General features: G+C 44.5%; 1 protein-coding gene across 1 annotated transcript in view; it reads right to left on the bottom strand.

Moving 5' to 3' along the window:
* Nucleotides 1-19,724, bottom strand: part of URB2 (URB2 ribosome biogenesis 2 homolog (S. cerevisiae)) — a 45,871-nt gene that overhangs the window by 23,330 nt on the left and 2,817 nt on the right. Inside the window, exons 3-5 of the mRNA XM_006868575.1 lie at nucleotides 9,785-13,112; nucleotides 6,419-6,579; nucleotides 950-1,060 (exon numbers count right to left, since the gene is read on the bottom strand). Of these exons, the coding sequence (XP_006868637.1) occupies nucleotides 950-1,060; nucleotides 6,419-6,579; nucleotides 9,785-13,112 (3,600 nt within the window). The remainder of the gene's footprint in view (nucleotides 1-949; nucleotides 1,061-6,418; nucleotides 6,580-9,784; nucleotides 13,113-19,724) is intronic.

The following is a 19,724-nucleotide window of genomic DNA, read 5'->3' as shown; positions in this document are numbered from 1 at the left end:
ATAGAAGAATTGATGCATTTGAGTTATGGTGTTGGAGGAGAATATTGAAAGTGCCATGAGCTGCCAAAAGAACCAACAGATCTGTGTTGGAAGAAGTACAGCCAGAATGCTCCTTGGAGGTCAGGATGGCCAAACTTTGTCTCTCATACTTCAGACATACTGTCAGGAGGGACCAGTCCCTGGAGAAGGATATCATGTTTGGTAAGGTGGAGGGTCAGAGAAAAAGAGGAAGACCTCCAGTGAGATGGATTGGCCAAGTGGCGGTATCGATGGACTCAAGCGTGGCAACAGTAGTGAGGTTGGCCCAGGACTGGGCAGTGTTTCTCTCTGCTGTGCATAAGGTCGCTATGAGTCAGTACTGACTCGATGGCACCTAACAACAACAATGCTACCATATTTTCTTACCACCTTCCTTTCATCACTGCCTAATGCTACTGTGTGGCACTGTGGGCTAATGCATCAAGACGGCAAAGTCTTTTGAACTGCAAAGTCGGTGGTTCAAGCTCACCAGCGGCTCCTTGGAAACCCTATACAGGGTCACTATGGGTCAGAATCGACTCAACGGCACTTAACAACAACATACCATTTCTAGTGTGGCACTGAGGGTTAACGAGCTAGACTGCAAGGTCGGTTTGAACCGCAAGGTTGGCAGTTCAAGCTCATGAGCTACTCCTTGGAAACTCTATATAAAATCGCTATGAGTTGGAATCAACTCGACATTTACCAATACCATTTCTACTGAGAACAGCAAATGTGTTCCAACAGACAAAAGCACACAAAATCAACACTTTGCTCTCAGACAGCTTGGAGAAATATTCTTCAGAAACACAAGAGCATAAAGTCAGAGAAGACAGAACCAAAAAATTGGGCTTCTGTCTATTTAGGATCAGACAACTACAGAGAGAAGAGAAGAATTCCAGAGTACCGCCAGACTCAATAGGATACTTACCGTCAGAGCTGTGATGATCTGGGGGCATGCGAGCCAGAACAAACTTGCTTTCTCTCCACTTAACGGGCAGTTCAGTAGCAACCTGATCAATGTAATAGCTGACAGAACAGCCTAAGGAAAAAGAGGAGGAAAAAAAAAAAACGATTGATAACCACCTCTGTCTTAGGAACTCTCTCTTCGAATAAGCCTGGTCACTGGTATCAACGGGACCCCTGAGGACTCTGATGACTGAAGACAAGTTAAGTCTGGAGGGGAATATCTTTACATCATCACAGACAGGGAAAGAGTGAATGAGATGGGCAGAATCATGGCACCTTTGCCATGTCTCTGTCATAGCGTCTCATTAAACCAAACGTTTGGAGTCCTGGGGTGGTGCTGAAGAATAATCACTGGACTGCTACCCACAGTCAGTAGTTCAAACCCACCAGCTGATCCTCGGAAGCCCTATACAGGGTCACTATGAGTCAGAACTAACTGGACAGCACTTCAGAATACAAACCAAACATTTAACTGTAACGGAATGTGAAATGAGTGGACGGACAAACATCCATAATGGGCTAATTAATAGAGTGCTCGTCTCATTGAACTCCTATCAATAAAGCTAAAACTAGCTGTGACTTACCTGGGCAAATGTATATGGTGGTGGTGGCGTGCCGTGGAGTCGGTTCTGACTCAAAGCAACCCCGTACAGGATTTCCAAGGCTGTAAATCTTTTATGGGAGCAGAAAGCCTCATCTTTCTCATGGAACAGCTGGTAGTTTCAAACTGCTGACCTTGAGGTTAGCAGCCTGAGTCGTAACCACTATGCTCCCAGAGCTCTTAAAGGTATATGTTGTTGTTGTTGTTGTTAAGGGCCATGGAGTCGATTCCAACCCATAGCGACCCTGTAAAGGGTTTCTGAGGAGCACCTGGTGAGCTTGAACCTCCAACCCTGCAGTTCAAACAGCTTTGCAATCTGACGCATTATGCCACAGCACCACACCAGGACTCCTAAAGGTATATGTTGTTGTTGTTAAGTGCCGTCAAGTCGATTGCGACCCTGTATAGGGTTTCCAAGGAACAGCTGGTGAGCTTGAACCACTGACATTGCAGTTCAAACGACTTTGCAGTCTGATGCATTAGCCCACAGCGCCACACCAGGACTCCGAAAGGTATATGAGGAGGCTTACAAAGTGTGGGAACGAGTTGTGTGATTGCGGCCCCCAGGTGCTGACATTTGCTTTGCTGCTCCGCTGCTTTGAGTTCCTGACCCACCTGCCCTGCTGCGCCGACGGCAGGATGGCCCACAGGCAGATACACCTCCACGCGCACTATCAGTCCAGGCATGTCATGTTACCCAAAGAGCTTTCCAAACAAGGACCCAAAAGCCATCTAATGATTAAAGAGGAATGGAGACTAGGTGTTCAACAAAGTCTAGGCGGAGCACACTACAGGATTCATGAGCCAAAAACATGCGCTCTTCTCTTCACACAACCTCTTCCAAAAGAGCCAACAAAAACAAAGTGTATTGGGGGATCACCAATGAAATAGCTGTCAAATTTTAATGTGTATGTGTATACATGGTAGTATTCAATGAATACCTGAAAAATGTACAAACAATTCATGCATACCTGTACATGAACTGTATTCTTCACAGCAACAGAACTCAGGTCAACGCAACTACAAGTAGTTTACTGTCAGGTGTTTTAACTGTTCGTTTTTCTCTTAAATATTAGAAAGAGCCTGTGGAACTTTACCTGCTACTTGATTAAACAAAAGTTTTTATGTTGGGGGAAAAAAAGTGTGTGAAAATAGAAGTAAAACATAATAGAACTTTTCCATGAACTCTGAAAAGCCCCCTTGAATATGCTAGTGGATAAAAGGAGGGGCTAGAGAGAAATAGAGACAATACAATTGAGACAGTACAACTGGGGTTTCTCTGAACCCTGAGAGGAGACACTTGGGAAGGGAATTTGACTGAGTTCTCACACCAGCCTCCTCCTCTAACACTGCATACACACACACAAATAAAAAAATCTGCCATCCAGACAGACGCAAGAACACCCACACTTGCAGATAATACCCACATGACTTGGCTTCAAAGACTGGATGAACAGAGCTCAACCCGAAGAAGAAAGAAGAGGAAAAAAGCATCATCTGATACAATTTGATAACCTTGACCTACACCTATAAATGCAGTAGCTCAAAAGAAGAAACAAACCCCTGCTGCAAGAATCATTCCCACCCCCTCCACACAAAGAGTAGACAGGGATGGGCAACTTGGACATTGGCTACCCAAAATGGGGGAGGGATACAAAGGTAAGAAGTGACTGGCTTACAAGCTTTCAAGAGGAAACCTAGGTGAAACTGATGATGTGCCCTGTAAACTTTCACTCAATGCACAACAAAAACCTTAAAAAAAAAAAAAAAAAGAGGGAACCTAGATCCAGAGGGCGTGGAGAAAGGTAGAGTCTCCAGTGAGTGGTGTCCAGCCTGTCCAGGAAGGGCTGATGAAATGAAATGCAGATGGGTCTCTTATGATGCAATGGTGAATAATTGTTATCGGGGCTGATTGTGAGAGTTGGAAATGTAAAGGTGGACATTTTGTAGCAAGAAGGGAGTGATTAACTTCTCAGTCTAGGAGCAGAGGCCCCTGGGACCATCAATGGAGAAGAGCGGAGAGCGGGACCACAGCCAGAGAAGCAGTGAGGCCTGAGATGGAGGCAGAGAAGAAGACGTGAAGAGATGGAGTGGCTGGGGAGTTGCGATCCAGAGAGGGAAAGGGACTGTGTGCTGAGGACCGTGGGGGGCGGGGCAGGCTTGCAGGGTATATCCTTTGGTTGGGTGATGATGCATGAACGGGATGGTTAACTATGGCAATGAAACGATGTATAATAGAATGAATGTAAAACTAATGTTCTCCCATGTAAACTATCAACACAATTCACAATAAAACATTTATTAAAACAAAACAAAACAAAAAACATCTGCCATCAAGCTGATTCCATGTCATGCAGACCTGGATGCTGCCAAGGGACTCCCACGCTGTGACCTCGTGGAAACAGACTGACAGGTCTTCTTGCCAAGGTGTCACTGAGTACACACAAACCCCCAACCTTTCTGTGAGTCGTCAAGTGCTACAAGGTGTGCAGTAAACAATTAGGCCTTTTGGTCCTGTTTCTTGTAACACAGACCACACCTGAGACCAGTGTGAATAAGTTCCAGGTGGTAGGGACTCAGAGAAGGGTGAATGGGGATGAGACAGAAGGGCTAAGTGGGCAGTGGGCCTGAACTAACCAGGGAAGGGAAGTGGAGATTTTTATGGGGCACTCTTGACGTATACAGTGAGATTGAGATTCATTATCCAGCAGAAACCTGGCATCCAAAGTGGATGATCACAGCCACTCTGGACTAGTCTGATGGTACAGTAAGCAAGGCGAGTTAGAGAGAAACTGGTCTGGCCAAGCACTTAAGTACTTGCTCCACCCAGGGGCTCCCTGCACATCTTACAACCCTGGTCACAATTCTAGATTCCACCGTCTGCTTTCCCTACCTTTTCTGGCACCCTCTCTCTGGCTATTCATATTTAATAATTCTGAAATCCCCACCTCCTGCCCCGACTTCTCAACTGAAATCCAACCCTACTTTTTAAGCACCTGCAGGATGCACGGATCCACCCAGACTTATATGAGCTGGTGCATCCATGCCCCGCCAATCTTCTCACACTCATGCGCCCTCTGTTCTTGGTCCACACACCAAATTTTCAGCTCTCTGTCTTTGAAAGTACCCCTCTCCTAACAACATCCTCCCTTCCTCCTCACTGCCCCTATTCAAATCACTGCCACTCTTCGATTCTCAGTTCAAACCTGACCTACACAAGTCTCCTGGTGATCTGATTGGTCTCAACATGAGTTATAACTTGCTTTTCTACGGTTTACTGAAGAGAAACCCACTCAAAGCTGGGCAAACACATACAACGAACGTCTCCTAACAGATGAGCAAGCAGCTCAGGAAGGGGGGTCAGCCAAGAGGCAGAGAAAGCTATACGAGCAACTGAGCCCTCTTCCCCAGCCCCCAGAACCTTCTCAGTCTTGGGTGGTGGTGGTTATGTGCCGTGAAGTTGGTTCCAACTCAAAGTGACCCTGTACAGACAGGGTGGTTTCTGAGGCTGCAAATCTTTACAGGAGCAGAAAGCCTCATCTTTCTCCCACAGAAGAGCTGGTAGTTTCGAACTGCTGACCTTAAGGTTCGCAGCCTGATTTGTAACCACTATGCTACCAGAGCTCCTTTCTTGGTCTTAGGAAATCGATATAATCTCTTCTTATTGCTCTGCTCTGATTTGCCCTCCACTCATGCTCCCAAATTACACTCTTGCTTTCCTCCCACTCAAATCAAAACCTACTCCCTGTGTGTAGCTAAGAAGCTTAACATCATTAGACCCTCTGATTCAGGCCCTGCCCATGATTAGCCGTGGCCTTCAGCATATTCCTTAATCTCTCTGACATCTACTTCTTCGTCAAAAGAATGGGATAACAGCAAGCAGCCAACTTCGTGGGGCTAATGGGGCTATTTAGTGAGTGAAATAAGGAAGAAACGCTCTGACATATATGTAAGACCACATGGAGGGGCAGGTTTTTATTAGTAATGAACTCACTGAAGGACAACTTGCTAACTGAAACGATTCTCAGATACTGGGGCTCAGATAGTATGACTAAGTCCAATGAAAATTTCCCAAAAAAGTAATATGAAAAGACATTCAATAATGAAACAAAGTATATGATTCGTGAATGTAAAGCTGATGGTCTGCCCTGTAAACTTTTACTCAATTCACAATAAAAACTGAAAGAAAAAAAAAGATACCCTAAAATGAGGTTTTTTTGCGTGTGTGTTAACATTATGAGTATGTAATAGTTCCATACATGTAAAAGAGTACGTACAAGGGGGCTTCAAAAAGCTTGTGGAAAAATTCCATTATCCTTTCATTACATTTCTCCATGAACTTTTGGAAAGCCCTTCATATTTGTCATTTGAAAACTTCTCCTGTGAAAAATAAGGCATCCTTACTCTGAGTTCACGGAGTTGTGGTGTGGCGCTGTGAGTTAATGCACTGGACAGCAAAGTCGGTTTAAACTGCAAGGTCAGCAGTTCAAGCTCACCAGCTGCTCCTGAGAAACCCTAATACAGGGTCGCTAGGGACCGGGAACTGACTCAAGGACATTTAACAATAGTCATTATGGAGTCTTGGTGTGGTGCGGTAGGATAAGCATTGTACCCCAAGGTCGGTTTGAGCTGCAAGGTTGATGATTTAAACCCACCAGTCACACCCTGGAAACCCTAGATGGGGTTGCTAGGAGTCACAACCAACCTGAGGGCACTTAACAACAACAGTCCCTATTAGTCTGATTATTTTGTTTGCTGGTTTAATTTTCCAGTAAGTTTTGCCATTTGAGCCTCTCTCATCTCATGCAATAGCAGGAGAGAAGCACCCACCTGCAAATCTGCTTTCCACACGTTACTGACATCCAGCCCTCGGAGCGCACAGTGCATCACCATCCTAAAGTCCTCGGTTGTCCCAACAGCTAGCATCTGAGTAAACAAGGCTTCCAAATGAGGTTCCATTTCTTCAATCACCTCAAAGGGAACTTGGGGATCTGTGTGGGAAAGAAGCCAAAAGTGTTAAGATGTGACAAAGGGGACAGGCTAAATTAGAACAGCCAGGTGATGAACTGTTCAGTGTCATTAAAGTTTGAAGGTGTAGGAAATAGTCCTAAATACTGGATGTCCGGATCTCATGAACACACACGACTGAATTTGCATGTACACATGAGCACACAGAAAAAAGGGGCAACGTCTAACAACTGTTGCTGTTGTTAAGTACCGTGGAGTCGGTTCCGACTCATAGTGACCCTGCAGAGGGTTTCTGAGGCTGTAAATCTTTACGGGAGCAGAAAGCCTCATCTTTCGCCCATGGAACGGCTGGTAGTTTCGAACTGCCGACCTTGAGGTTAGCAGTCTGACTCGTAGCCACTAAGCTACCAGAACAATGGTTAGCTTTAACTCACGGGCATACAGATAACTGCCACTTTATAATTTTTCTCTTTCTATTGTGATTCTTTTGGAAAATCAGAAGCGGTGTGGGCATAGGTGAAGCACCTAAGTTTGTTCTTGTTAAGTGCCACTGAGTTGGTTCCAAAACTCATAGCGATCCTGCATAGGGTTTCTGACGAGCAGCTGGTGAATTTGAACCACCGACCTTGTGGTTCAAACCGACTTTGCAGTCCAGTGCATTAATCCACACCACACCAGGATTCCAACCATATTGTTGTTGTTAAGTGCCGTGGAGTCAGTTTCAAATCATAGCAACCCTGAATAGCATTCCCAAGGAGCAGCTGGTGGGTTTGAACTGCTGACCTTGTGGTTCGCAGTCCAGTGCTGATCCTACTGTGCCACACCAAGAAAGCCAGCCATCATATTAAGGGTGAGTAGTTAATTAATGGTTACGAATTGGGCTGTGAGCCGCAAGGTCAGCAGTTCAAAACTATCAGCTGTTCTGCTGGAGAAAGATGAGGCTTTCTGCTCCCATAAAGATTTACAGCCTTGGAAACCCTGTACAGGGTTGCTGAGTCGGAACCGACTCCACGGCAAGTTGATTAAATGTTAGACCAAATAGAGCAGGCTAATTTTTAAGCTGATAATTTTGTATGACCCAAGAAGGTTATATATTTTTGGCAGAGAATATAGGTTCCCCACTCCTGCTATACAGGGTCACTGAGTCAGAACTGACTGGACAGCATTTAACATTCTGCTATCAGAAAGCAGTCTTTAGAGAAACTTTTTTTTTTTTTTTTTTAAAGCTGAAATCTACCTCTAGGTTACCCGAAGGTACAGTCATCTGTGTGATGCTCCTTGCTTATGGACTGGCACACGTCCCCCATCCCTTCCCAAAGCCTTTATCTAGTTCTTACTTGCATTCTGTCTGGACCTCTCGTCACTCTGGTTACCCTTTTCTAGGCAGAGTCTAACAGAGCAGGGAAACTCCTAAGATGTACACGGCTTGGACTCATTGGCCCAGCTCTGACTGTGTGCCCTGTGGGACCAGCCAGGCCTTGTGCTCTGTCTAGAACCCCACACTTCACTATACAAACCACCATTGTACGTGCTCTGACACAAGTCAGATCCACCCAAAATCCAGGAATGACAGTTGAGGCTTCAAGAATTATTTCACCTTACAGGGAAGCAGGGAAAAAGGAGACAGTATTTGGTTTAAAAGAGGGATGGGAGGCCAGGGCTACAGACCATCAGCTGTTATTTCTTAGAACATACACCAACAGCTCATTAACCAGTCTTAACAAAAGACTAAAGTTTAGCCCAAGAAGGTGAACACCATAGAAGAGTTGCTGATAGAACGCAGTAGAACAACGTGATACCAAAGTCTTTTTAAATGAATCCACAATCAAGCCAGAGAGACAGAACAGTTACTGACAGGCAGACAACAGCCACATTATTCAGGCACTTAAACTCTGGCTCCGGCCCAGGCATACCAGGTGGTTCTACTTGCTAGAAGGCTACACTTAACTCTTACATATCTGAAGCATAGCTTGGGGTCCCTCAATCAAGAAATATGAGCACACATCGCTCATCCACCCAAAAGCCCACTGCCATGGAGCCAGCTGACCCATAATGTCCCTAATATAAGGTTTCTGAGACTGTAAATCTTTATGGGCACATACAGCTTCATCATCCTCCAGCTGGTGGGTTTGAACTAAGCCTTGCGGTTAACAGCCCCAGTGCCTAATCCACAAGTGTTAGACTTGGCTGACTGACCCCGACCTTCTTCAAAAGGTTATCCTAACTCTAACCACCGCCCTCAGTAACAACCAAAACTCCAAGATAAACAAGGAACCTGTGCTGCGTGCTAGCTTGCGAAGAACCCAAACCGTTAGCCTTTAATCTAAGGAACTAGATAAAACCTTCATGCACAAAGACAATCCTTGTGTGCTGAAAGGCCCTGGATGGGTGACATCTGACCATATGTGTCAGAGCTGTGCTCTGCAGAACCCGCTGTCCCTTCTGACGATTACCACCACTGGGCATCAAAAACTGCCAGTCACCATTGTAAACAAGGACTGCTGGCAAGAAAAGGTACGTTCCTGCCCTCACAGAATTGTATTAGGATGCCTACTAATTAGTAAGACTTTTGCATTTTTTTTTTTTTAAAGTCAGATTTTACATCTTTTGAGTCCATTTAGAGGAGTCCTGGTGTGGCACTGTGGGATAATGCACTGGACTGTAAGGTCGGTTTGAACTGCAAGATCAACAGTGTAAATTCACCAGCTGCTTCTCAGAAACATTATACACAGGGTCGCTAAAAGTTGGAATCGACTCAATGGCACTTAACAAATTAATAAAAACAAGTCAATTTCTAGCACTAAAAATCTGACACCAAAGAGCCTGTTACCAATGGTGAAGCTTTCTCATCATCAGTGATACAAAGGTTATTCTATATATGTTAACCATTTGGGACCAACACAATTTAAAGATGAAGAGAGGACAGACTTACATAGAACAATTTCCAAAATACTATTACATGAAAAAGCAAGGTGGTAACCAATGCACGCAGAATGCAGCCATTTTGTGTAAAAAGAGGGAGACATTGCTTATATGTGCATGGAATATCTATATTCCTGGGAGTACGGAGTGGGAGATCTTTCCTGATTTACCATTTTGTATCTTTGGGCCTGCATGCCGTGCGTTACTGCCTCGTCCAAAAACGGGGAGGTGGTGGAGAAACTCACCTTTGCTGCCTTTCATCAAAAACTCTAGAATACAAAATGAGCTTCGGAGCAAATACCATACCTGCAAGGACTCTTCTTAGAGACTGAATCGTGGAGGTGAAAATGGAGTCCTTCGGAGGATGGAGTTCTGGAGCCAGAAAGAAAAGAGTTAAAAACTGCAAGCCTGCCTGAAAAGATGAGATGTTTCCTGCTAGAGTTGGCAACTCTGACAATATCTGGGAATAAACAGTCTGATATAGAGAGGTGTGGGCAAATGGCATTTTGTCTGACACGCTAGAAATCTCTGCCTCTCCGTTCCTAGAGTGCCGGCTCATGTCCGCTTCCAGGAGTGTGGTGACCGAGGAGAGGTAGGTGGAGGGCAGGCACCAGCTTGTTGCCCTGGACACTGAGCAGAGCAGCAGAACAGCCCCAGTCTGCTGGATGGCCTGTCGCAGCAGCTCAGGCAGTACCTCTTCTGGTTCCCGATGTTGTTTCTGCTCTTTGACAAAAGAGCCCAAAACTTGGCACAACTTAGTTAAAGACACCAGCAAGAGCTGCCTGCCCAGACAACTCTGGTTTCTCAGCTGTTTGCCAGAAGCCGCCTTAGTGTACTGTTTGCAGCTTGAGAGAAATTCAATGATTTTCCCAAAATTGAGCGCCAAACTTAGCTTTATCTGGATGAGTATCTGCATTAACTGTTCTAAGAATGCCTCGATCACTTGCAGAAATGTCAACCAAGAGGGGTCATCTATATTAATAAGAAATTGACTACTGACTTTGAACAAGGAGGTCAGGATGATTTGAAAAATATCGCTGGCATACATGATCTTAAACACAGCCCGGGCACTTCTTCCTCTCTGCAGGTAACCAAGAAGCCGATAGCAGGTCATCAGAAACTTGAGAGTCAGTGAGGAGCAATGGCTACCCAACTTGGTGATGACCATGGACAATAACAGGAGAAAGCAGTGCACATGATAGGGAGCCGAGAGACAGTCCAGCTGTAGAGCAGAAACAACTTCCAAAAGCCCTAGGATGCTTTCCAATTGTTCCGCATCCAGCTCAATGGGGAAGTCACTCTTGACCAACGACAGTAACTTCTGGGCAATCTCTCCTCTTGGCTCTACATCCTCAGGTCCAACATTTGCAAGTCTGTTCTCCCAATGAGTCACAACTGTGTGGTCTTCTTCAAAAAGCCAGGGTACCTGCCGCCTTAGAAGACCCACGTCACCCTGGGCACCAGAAATCAGAATGCTACTACATCTTGCAATGACGCACATCAAGAAAACAGACTGGAGAGACTGCATTTCCGGGAAGAGGGGACTGTGAAGGACAGCCTTGGACAGCTTGTCAAGGGTGATACAGGGACCTTCCTCTGCTGAGTCTTCCTGGGCTTTGTGCATTGGTAAATTCCTTAGCAGGACATTAGCTAGGTAGCGCACATCATCTGGGCCAAGGTACGGTACCAACATTGGGAGATTTGAAACAATCAAGTGCCAATGTGCTACCGGGTAAGTAAGTGCATCCACTGTCCCCACCTGGCGATCCCAGGAAGCCACTCTGCTTTGACTCAAGCTCTCCTTGCCAGAACGAAGAATGTAGGCAGCGTCATACTTCAAAGTCTGGAGGGCTTCTTCGGACTTCCAACTAGCTTGCATTAAAGTCCTTTTCATCTTCTGCAGATACAGCTGTTCGAGGCAATACTTGCCAAGAGAGTCAAACCGAGCTGTAAGCTTTTCTATCTCCTTCCAGTGTTTTCTTTCAACACCTGGGAGCTGTGAAGGGAAGTTGGAGATCTCCAGATCAGGACCTGTAAAGGGCCCAGATACAGAGTGGTAATGGCTACAGTTGAGACTGAACATGGTGTCCACCTGGGCCCATGTGTAAGCAAGCAGGAGTGCAGAATCACTAACCTTCTGTTGCCACAGGCCCCGGTCTGGGGCCTTCAGGTCAGTCAGAAGGTGGAGCAAGGGCCGCACAAGCTCATGACACATGCTCTCCATCATGCACTGAGTCCGTCTGACCACAGGCAGAGGGCTGCTGTTGTCCAAGCTCCTCATGTTAAACATGACACAGTGTAGAAGCGAACTCAGCGACAGTGACTTCAAGGCAATGTCAGGATCATCCAGCACACATGGCAAAATCAAAGACTGGAACTTGTCCAGCATGAGGGACCATGTGTCCAAGATCTGATTGGGAGGCAATTCCGTAAGGCACTCAGAGAGCACTATGGAAGGGCCTGAGGATAGAACAGGCCGCCGCAGCTCCTCAGCAGCTGGACGACAGATCACACCCAGAATGTCCTCAAACAACTTCGGTACTTGCCGGAGTTTGGCGTAAGTCTGGAAGAGAGTGTTAATAAGCACCTCCTGAGCTTTTCTGGATCGAAACTCTGTTACTTCTGCATCAACCCAACCGGAAGCCACCAGGTCATCCAGGTCTGGCTCCAAAATCAAATGATTCAGAGAGATCAAAATCTTCAGACAGCGGAACCAGGCTGGTATAGATGCTTGTGGATGGTTTATCAGCAACTCAGCTAGACGGCGGTAAAAACAGAACTGAACTTCCCCATGCCGGATCCTATCGGCAGCAACGTTGTAAATATTGTTGTTGACCACTGCATTTAGAAGCTGTTCCACAACCAAAAGTTCCGTGGTCCAGTCGGACGTGGAGAGGGTTTCTGTCTGTTCTTCCTGGAGACAGGCAATCCTCAAGCAGCCAAACAGTTTGGGGAGCGCATGAAAGCAGAGCAGTTGGTTTCCCTCTTTAAAGTAAGACTCTAAAAAGAGCTTATACAGCAAAGCCACGGAGCTGGCCACAACAGTTGCCTGAAGGGATGGCTCACAGTAGCCAGTGTCTACCAGCTTGGAGATCATGGTGTTGATGGGGGTCAGAAGGCTTTTCATAGCCCCCATCTTAGCACTGTCCTGATGCTGTTCCAAGAGTTCCTCTTTGTAGGAAGACAGCAGCTCAGGTTGAAAAGCTCCACCTCGAAGCAAGCTCTCGATCTGATTCCTAATGTCCCGGCTCAAAGCCGGACGCAGCTGCCCCTGACTGGCCTGCGTCCACTGGCCCACTGAGAGTAGGTGTCGCAGGACCAGGCAAGGCTGGAAGAGAGAGCCAATCAATTCCCCAAAAGCACGTTTTGGATTAACCTGCTGCTGCTGGATTGAGAGGTAATGGCCAAAGGCCAGGTGGATGACCTCGAACAACTGGGCGATTATAGCTCCTTCTGGCTGCCGGCAGGCTAAGTGGCACAGCTGGCTCAGAAGTGCCACCATCAGCTCCTGCTTGGCCACATAAATGACAGCAAGGGCAGGCGTCGAGAGGATGCCCTGGCAGCAGCTCAGGACCGAAGAGATGCTTCTCTGGGATCCCAAAGGAGAGAACTCGGTGATTCTTTCATTGATGATCTGAAAATTAAGGAATAAAGAAAGGTCGTTACATTAACCCCAACATATACACACACAAAAGTGCAACAGGATCAATGAACTCATTCCTTGCCATTAACTTGATGAGGGAAAAATGCCCAAATTATCACACTAAATCACCTTGACATTTGCTTAGGGCCCAAAGAGAAGGCAAGTACCTCTTTTATATAAGTACATATAGACACAGGGATCCTTCTAAGTTTGCTATTCCTCATTAAAGAGTTGGGGTTTGTAGGGTTACAACCTGCAATTCAGCTTACATGCTATCATGTGGGCAGTACTTTGGGTATGACCAAAATAAAGTTTTGGGCTTTTTCCAAAATGTAGTTTTATAGTTAACTACGCTGTCTCTACTGCAAAAGCCAAAGACTTGCTTGGATAGGAGCACAAACGTTGTCAATTACTACCTATTATGCAGCAGACGCACAGCTTACCTCTTACAAATCCCCAAATTCACTACCAGTAGGAATTATGAAGGCTGAACATATTGCTAACTTCAGTTCTACTGATTTACTTCCAGCGATCCAGCCCCTAAAAATAAGTTTATCCTGGTTGGTAAGTGATCAGTAGTTCACTGAGTTAGATATTAATATCTTCATGCAAATAGAATGAAGAACGCAAGTGAAGACACAGTGAGGAATGTAAGAGTTAGAGAACAGAGGTAAGAACTCTTATATACCCCCTCCTGCAACAGCAGTGATCTACAAGCAGATACAAGGAGCTCTGGTAGCGTAGTGGTTAGAAGTCTGGCTACAAACCTCAAGGTCAGCAGTTCAAAACTACCAGCTGTTCCATGGGAGAAAGATGAGGCTTTCTGCTCCTGTAAAGATTTACAGCGTCGTAAATCCTATGCAGGGTCACTATGAGTCGGAACTGACTCTACGGCACACCACCACCAGTGCCACCACGAGTACATACATACATACACAGGCTGAACGAGTGTGGGATGGAAAACGGGCATATACCCAAAAATATATAAAAGTTTGACACAGAAGATTTATACATGGGTATTTACCTTTGCTGCGAACATATTAATGAATATGGTGGAGCAAATGGGGCAAATTATGAAAACTTCTTACACATGATCAAACATCTTGAGGGAATAAGTTGCTGGGGCCTGTTGGCTCAGGACCACAGTCTTCGGAGACACCATAGTCAATTGGTATAACGTAGTCCACAAAGATAATGTACTACATCCTATGCTGGTGAGTACCAACTGGGACCTTAAAAGCTCATCAGCAGTCACCTAAGGTGCAGTTATTGGTCTCCATCTGTTCTAAGAAGAGTAATGAAAACTGAAGACACCTAGAAATAATCAGTTCAACAGACTAATGGATCACATGAACGTCAGTCTTCATGACCCTAAAACCAGAATGAGATAGTGCCCGACGACCACTAACACTTTGCCTTCAAAGGTTATCACATTAGAAAGGCCTGAATAGGGTGGGAGAAAATCCTGGGGGGAAATCAATCATAAAAAATACCAGGCTTACTAATCAGATAGAAGTTGGTGGATTCCTGAGACTGTGACCCTCGGTCTGAACCTAAACTCACCCCATTGCTCAATTTTCAGTTTATGGGCAACACTAGTGAGGTAGTCACACCACAGAATGGCTGATCATTTGGGAGCCAAAGAGCAGTCTTTACCTAAGGCCAAACTTCAGAAAGGTGGGGAAAGGAGGAGAAATGGAACCAAGAAACACAGTGAGGAAAGTGGAATAGGTGCTATTACATTGTGGGGGCTGCGTTGAAATGAAGTGTACGATTCGTTCATTTCCAACTGATGATAAGCTCTCTAAACCTTCACTCATTCACAATAAAAAGATCAGAAAAAAAAAAAATCTCTATACAAATAACTGTCAGCCATAGGACCTTTAGTCACTTTGAAAATGCTTAAATAAAAAAATGTTAAGTCCTTGAATGCCAACAGACATTGGCAATACTTATGTTGTAAAGTGCTGTCGAGTTGGTTCCAACTCATAGTGGCCCTATGCACAACAAAATGGAGCAATGCCAGGTCCTGTGCCATCATTGCAATGATTGCTACACTTAAAGCCCATTGCTGCTGCCACTGTGCCAATCCATCTCATTGGGAGTCTTAATCTTTTTTGCTGACCCGCCACTTCACAGAGCATGATTTCTTTCATCAGCAAGTGGTCCCTCCTGATAATATGTCCAAAGTATGGAGTCCTGGCATGGCACTGTAGCATAAGCACTGGACTTATACCCACCAGACACTCCTCAGAAATCCTACTCTGGGTCTCTGAGTTGGAAGCAACTCAATGGCACTTATCAACAACATGAGAAACAAAGTCTTGCCAACCTAACTTCTAAGGAACATTCTGGCTGTACTTCTTCCAACACAGAATTGTTTATTCTTCTAGTACTCCATGGTACTCTCAATCAGTATTCTTCTCCAATACCACAAACCAGATGCATCAATTCTTCTATGATTTTCTTTATTCATCATCCAACTTTCACATTTGTATCAGGCTATTAAAAATACCAGGGCTTGGATCAAGTGCTTCCTAGTGGTCACTGATATTTTGCTATTGAACACTTTAAAGAGACCTTGTGCTGCAGATTTGTCTAATGCAATACATCATTTATCTCTTGACTGCTTTGAGATCCAAGGAAAATGAAGTCTTTGACAACTTCAATCTTTTCTCCATTTATCATGATGTTATTTATTGGTACAGTGGTGAGGATTTTTGTTTTCTTTATGTTGAGGTGCAATCCATACTAACAAAGTCAGTGACCAACTTTGGAACAGACCATCAATTGCTCAAGGTGGTGGTGGAGGTGATTATCTGCCATTAGGTCAGTTCTGATTCATAGTGCCCTGTATAGGGTTTCCAGTGGTTACGCATCAGGCTGCGAACCTTAAGGCCAGCAGTTCAAAACTACCAGCTTCTCCGCGGGAGAAAGATGAGGCGTTCTACTCCCGTAAAGATTTACAGCCTCGGAAACCCTGTACAGGGTCGCTATGGGTCGGAACCGACTCGACGGCACTTAACAACAACAAATCTTTACAGGAGAGAAACCCTCATCTCTCTCCCACGGAGCGACTGGTTGATTTCAACCATTGACTTTGCAGTTAACAGTCAGCTTTTAATCCATTATGCTACTCAATCACTCATGTGAAAGTCCAAACTGAAGTTGAAGAAAATTACAATAAGTACAACTTTTATGTATATTCCACCCAAGTTTAGAGACCATCTCAAGAACAGCTCTGACACACTGAACACTAATGATCGAAGGTAACTTGCAGAATGACATCAAGGACATCATACATGAAGAAAACAAAAGGTCACTGAAATGACAGGAAAGAAAACAAAGACATAAATAGACGTCTGAAGAGACTCTGAAACTTGCTCGTAAATGTAGAGTAGTTACAGTGACGGTGTAAAAGAGCAGAACAGAAGATCTCAAAGAGCAGCTCAGGAAAACAGAGGAGAACAGTATAATGAAATATGCAAAGACTTAAATTAGAAAACCCAAAGGGAAAAATCATGCTAGGCATTTCTCAAGGTGAAAGAACTGTGAAAAGAAAAACGCAAACCTGAGTTACAGTATCAAAGGATTCTTTGGGCAAGATATTGAAAGACACCGGAAGCAGCAAGTGAGACAGAAGAAATACAGTAGCTCTATATGCCAAAAAGGCACTGAGCAACATTCAGCGATGTATGGAGGTCACGTATGATCAAAAGGAGTCCTGGTGTGGCGCTGTGGGTTAATGCACCAGACTGCAAAGTCGTTTGAATGGCAAGGTCGGCAGTTCAAATTCACCAGCTGCTCCTCGGAAACCTCTTTAAATCACTATGGGTCGGAACCGACTCGACGGCACTTCACAACAACAACAAATATGATCAAAAACCAAAGATATTGAAGGAAAAGTCCAGACTGCACTGAAACCACTGGCGAAAAGCAAGGCTCAAAGAGTTAATGGAATTGTTTAACAAACAGATGTAATGCTTTATTTAAGTTCTCACTTGCCTAAACCAACAAATATGGAAGACAGCTACCTGGCTAGCTGACTAGAAGAGATCCCTATTTGTACCAATTACAAAGAAAGGTGATCCAACAGAATGTAAAAAGTACTGCACATCATTAATATCACACACAATGTTTTGTTGATGATTATTCAAATAAGCAGTTGCAACAACAAAACAAGAGGGAAGAGCCAGACATGCATGCCAGACCAGACTAGAACGTGGAACATTAGCAATTTCAATGATGATATTATATGGATCTTGCTTGAAAACAGAAAGAATATCAAAAAGATGTTAACCAGAATTTTATTGACTATGCAAAGGCATTCAACTGTGTGGATCATAACACATTATGGATAACATTGCAAAGAATGGGAATTCCAGAACACTTAACTGTGCTCATGCAGAGCCTGTACACAGACCAAGAGACAGTTATTTGAACAGAACAAGGGGGTATTGCATGGTTTAAAATCAGGAAAGAGGTACCTCAGTGTTGTATCTTTTCACCACACTTATTCAATGCGTATAATGAACAAATAATCAGCAAAACTGGACTATATGGAAAAGAACATGGCGTTAGGATTGGAGAAAGACTCATTAACAATGTGTGTAATGTAGGTGACCCAATCTTACCTGAAAGGGAAGAGGACTTGAAGCACTTACTGATGAAGATCAAAAACTACAGCCTACAACATAGATTACACCTCACATAAAGAAAACAAAAATCTCACACCTGGACCAATAAGCAACATCATGATAAATGGAGAAAAGATTGCAGTAAACAAGGATTTCATTTTACTTGGATCCACAATTGACTCTTAGGGAAACAGCATTCAAGAAATCAAATGCCATATTGTATTGGGCATATTTACTGCAAAAGACCTCTTTAAAGTGTTCAAAAGAAAAGATGTCACTTTGAGGAGTAAGGTACACCTGCCCCAACCCATGGTACTTTCAAGTACCTCATATGCACAGAGTCCTAGTGTGACACTGTAGGATAAGCCCCTGACCACAAGGTCAGTCTGAACTGAAAGGTCAGTGGTTTAAACCCACCAGCTACTCCTTGGAAACCCTATACAGGAATACAGGATCTCTATGAGTCAGAACCAACTCATTGCACTTAACAACAACAGATGTGTGTGAAGGCTGGACGATGAATATGGAAAACTGAAAAAGAATGGATGCTTTTGAATTATGGTGTTGCCAAAGAATACTGAATATCCCATGGACTACCAGAAGAGTAAACAAATCTGTCTTGGAAGAATTACAGCCAGAATGCTCCACAGAAGAGAGGATGGTAAGACTTCATCTGATGAGGAGGGCTCAGTCCCTGGAGAAGGACATCATGCTTGGGGAAGTAGAGGGTCAGTGGAAAAGAGGAAGACACTCAATCAAAATTGACGCAGTGTTTGGTTGTGTTGTGCACAAGGTCACTATGAGTTGGAATCAACTTGACAGCACCTAACAACAATGCAGGCCTGGCACGTACTAAAAGCTTTATTGCCACTAGCTAGCCTCATGGTATTTCAAAACATTAGATTTCAACAATGAAGCCTAAGCTTCTGATCTGAGACTTCAGCACCAGAGTCAAAAACCTTGGAAGAAATGTCTATTTAGATTTTAGTCTTTGGCCTTTCTCCAGGCACAACAAAAAATTAAAAAAGAAAATCACAAAGAAGCATAATTTGCTGGGTAACTTTTTCAATTAAAAAGGTAACCAATAACCACCTGATGAAACAGCTCTTAATTTTTCTTAAATACTAAATAGCATAAAATGCTTACCACGGGATAGAGCATACAACATTCATTCAGTAAACATTAGTTGTTACTGTAACTCTAACAATTATTATCATTTTCTTCTCCTCCCCTACATTATTATTTCCTGTATCAACATATAATTGTTTCTAAAGCAAATAAGACTCCAGTATTATGAACTGCCTAGCCTTCAAGTGAAGGAGCTTTTAGCAGCAATGGTTGGTTGGTTATGTGTCACGGAGTCAGTTCCAACTCATAACAACCCTGTGTAGGGCTTCCGAGACTGTAAATCTTCACGGGAGCAGAAAGCCTCATCTATCTCCCTTGGAGCAGCTCATAGATTTGCACTGCTGGCCTTGCAGTGAGCAGCTCAACATGTAACCTACTACCCTGCCAGGAAGAAGCTCTGTTCTGTGGGAGAAAACAGAGGCTTTCTGCTCCCATAAAGCTTTGGTTGGTGGTTCTGTGCCGTGGAGTCAGTTCTGACTCATAGCGACTCTGTACAGGGTTTCCGAGGCTGTAAATCTTTACGGGAGCAGAAAGCCTCATCCTTCTCCCGTAGAACAGCTGGTAGTTTTGAACTGCTGATCTTGAGGTTCACAGCCCCATTTATAACCACTACGGTACCAGAGCTTATATTACCAAGCTTTAAAGCCTTGGAAATGCTCTACAGGCTTGTAATGAGTGACAGCACACCACCACCACCATCACCGCCACCACCATCACCACCACCATCACTACCACCAATACCACCACCATCACCACCACCATCACCGTCACCACCACCATCACCATCACTACCACGACCACCATCACCTCCACCACTCCCACCATCACCACCACCACC

This window comes from Chrysochloris asiatica, unplaced genomic scaffold, assembly GCF_000296735.1.
Source record: "Chrysochloris asiatica unplaced genomic scaffold, ChrAsi1.0 scaffold00119, whole genome shotgun sequence".
NCBI classification, from domain to species: Eukaryota; Metazoa; Chordata; class Mammalia; order Afrosoricida; family Chrysochloridae; genus Chrysochloris; species Chrysochloris asiatica.
Note: the sequence above shows the minus strand (reverse complement) of the source record. Positions and strands in the feature narration are given on the sequence as shown.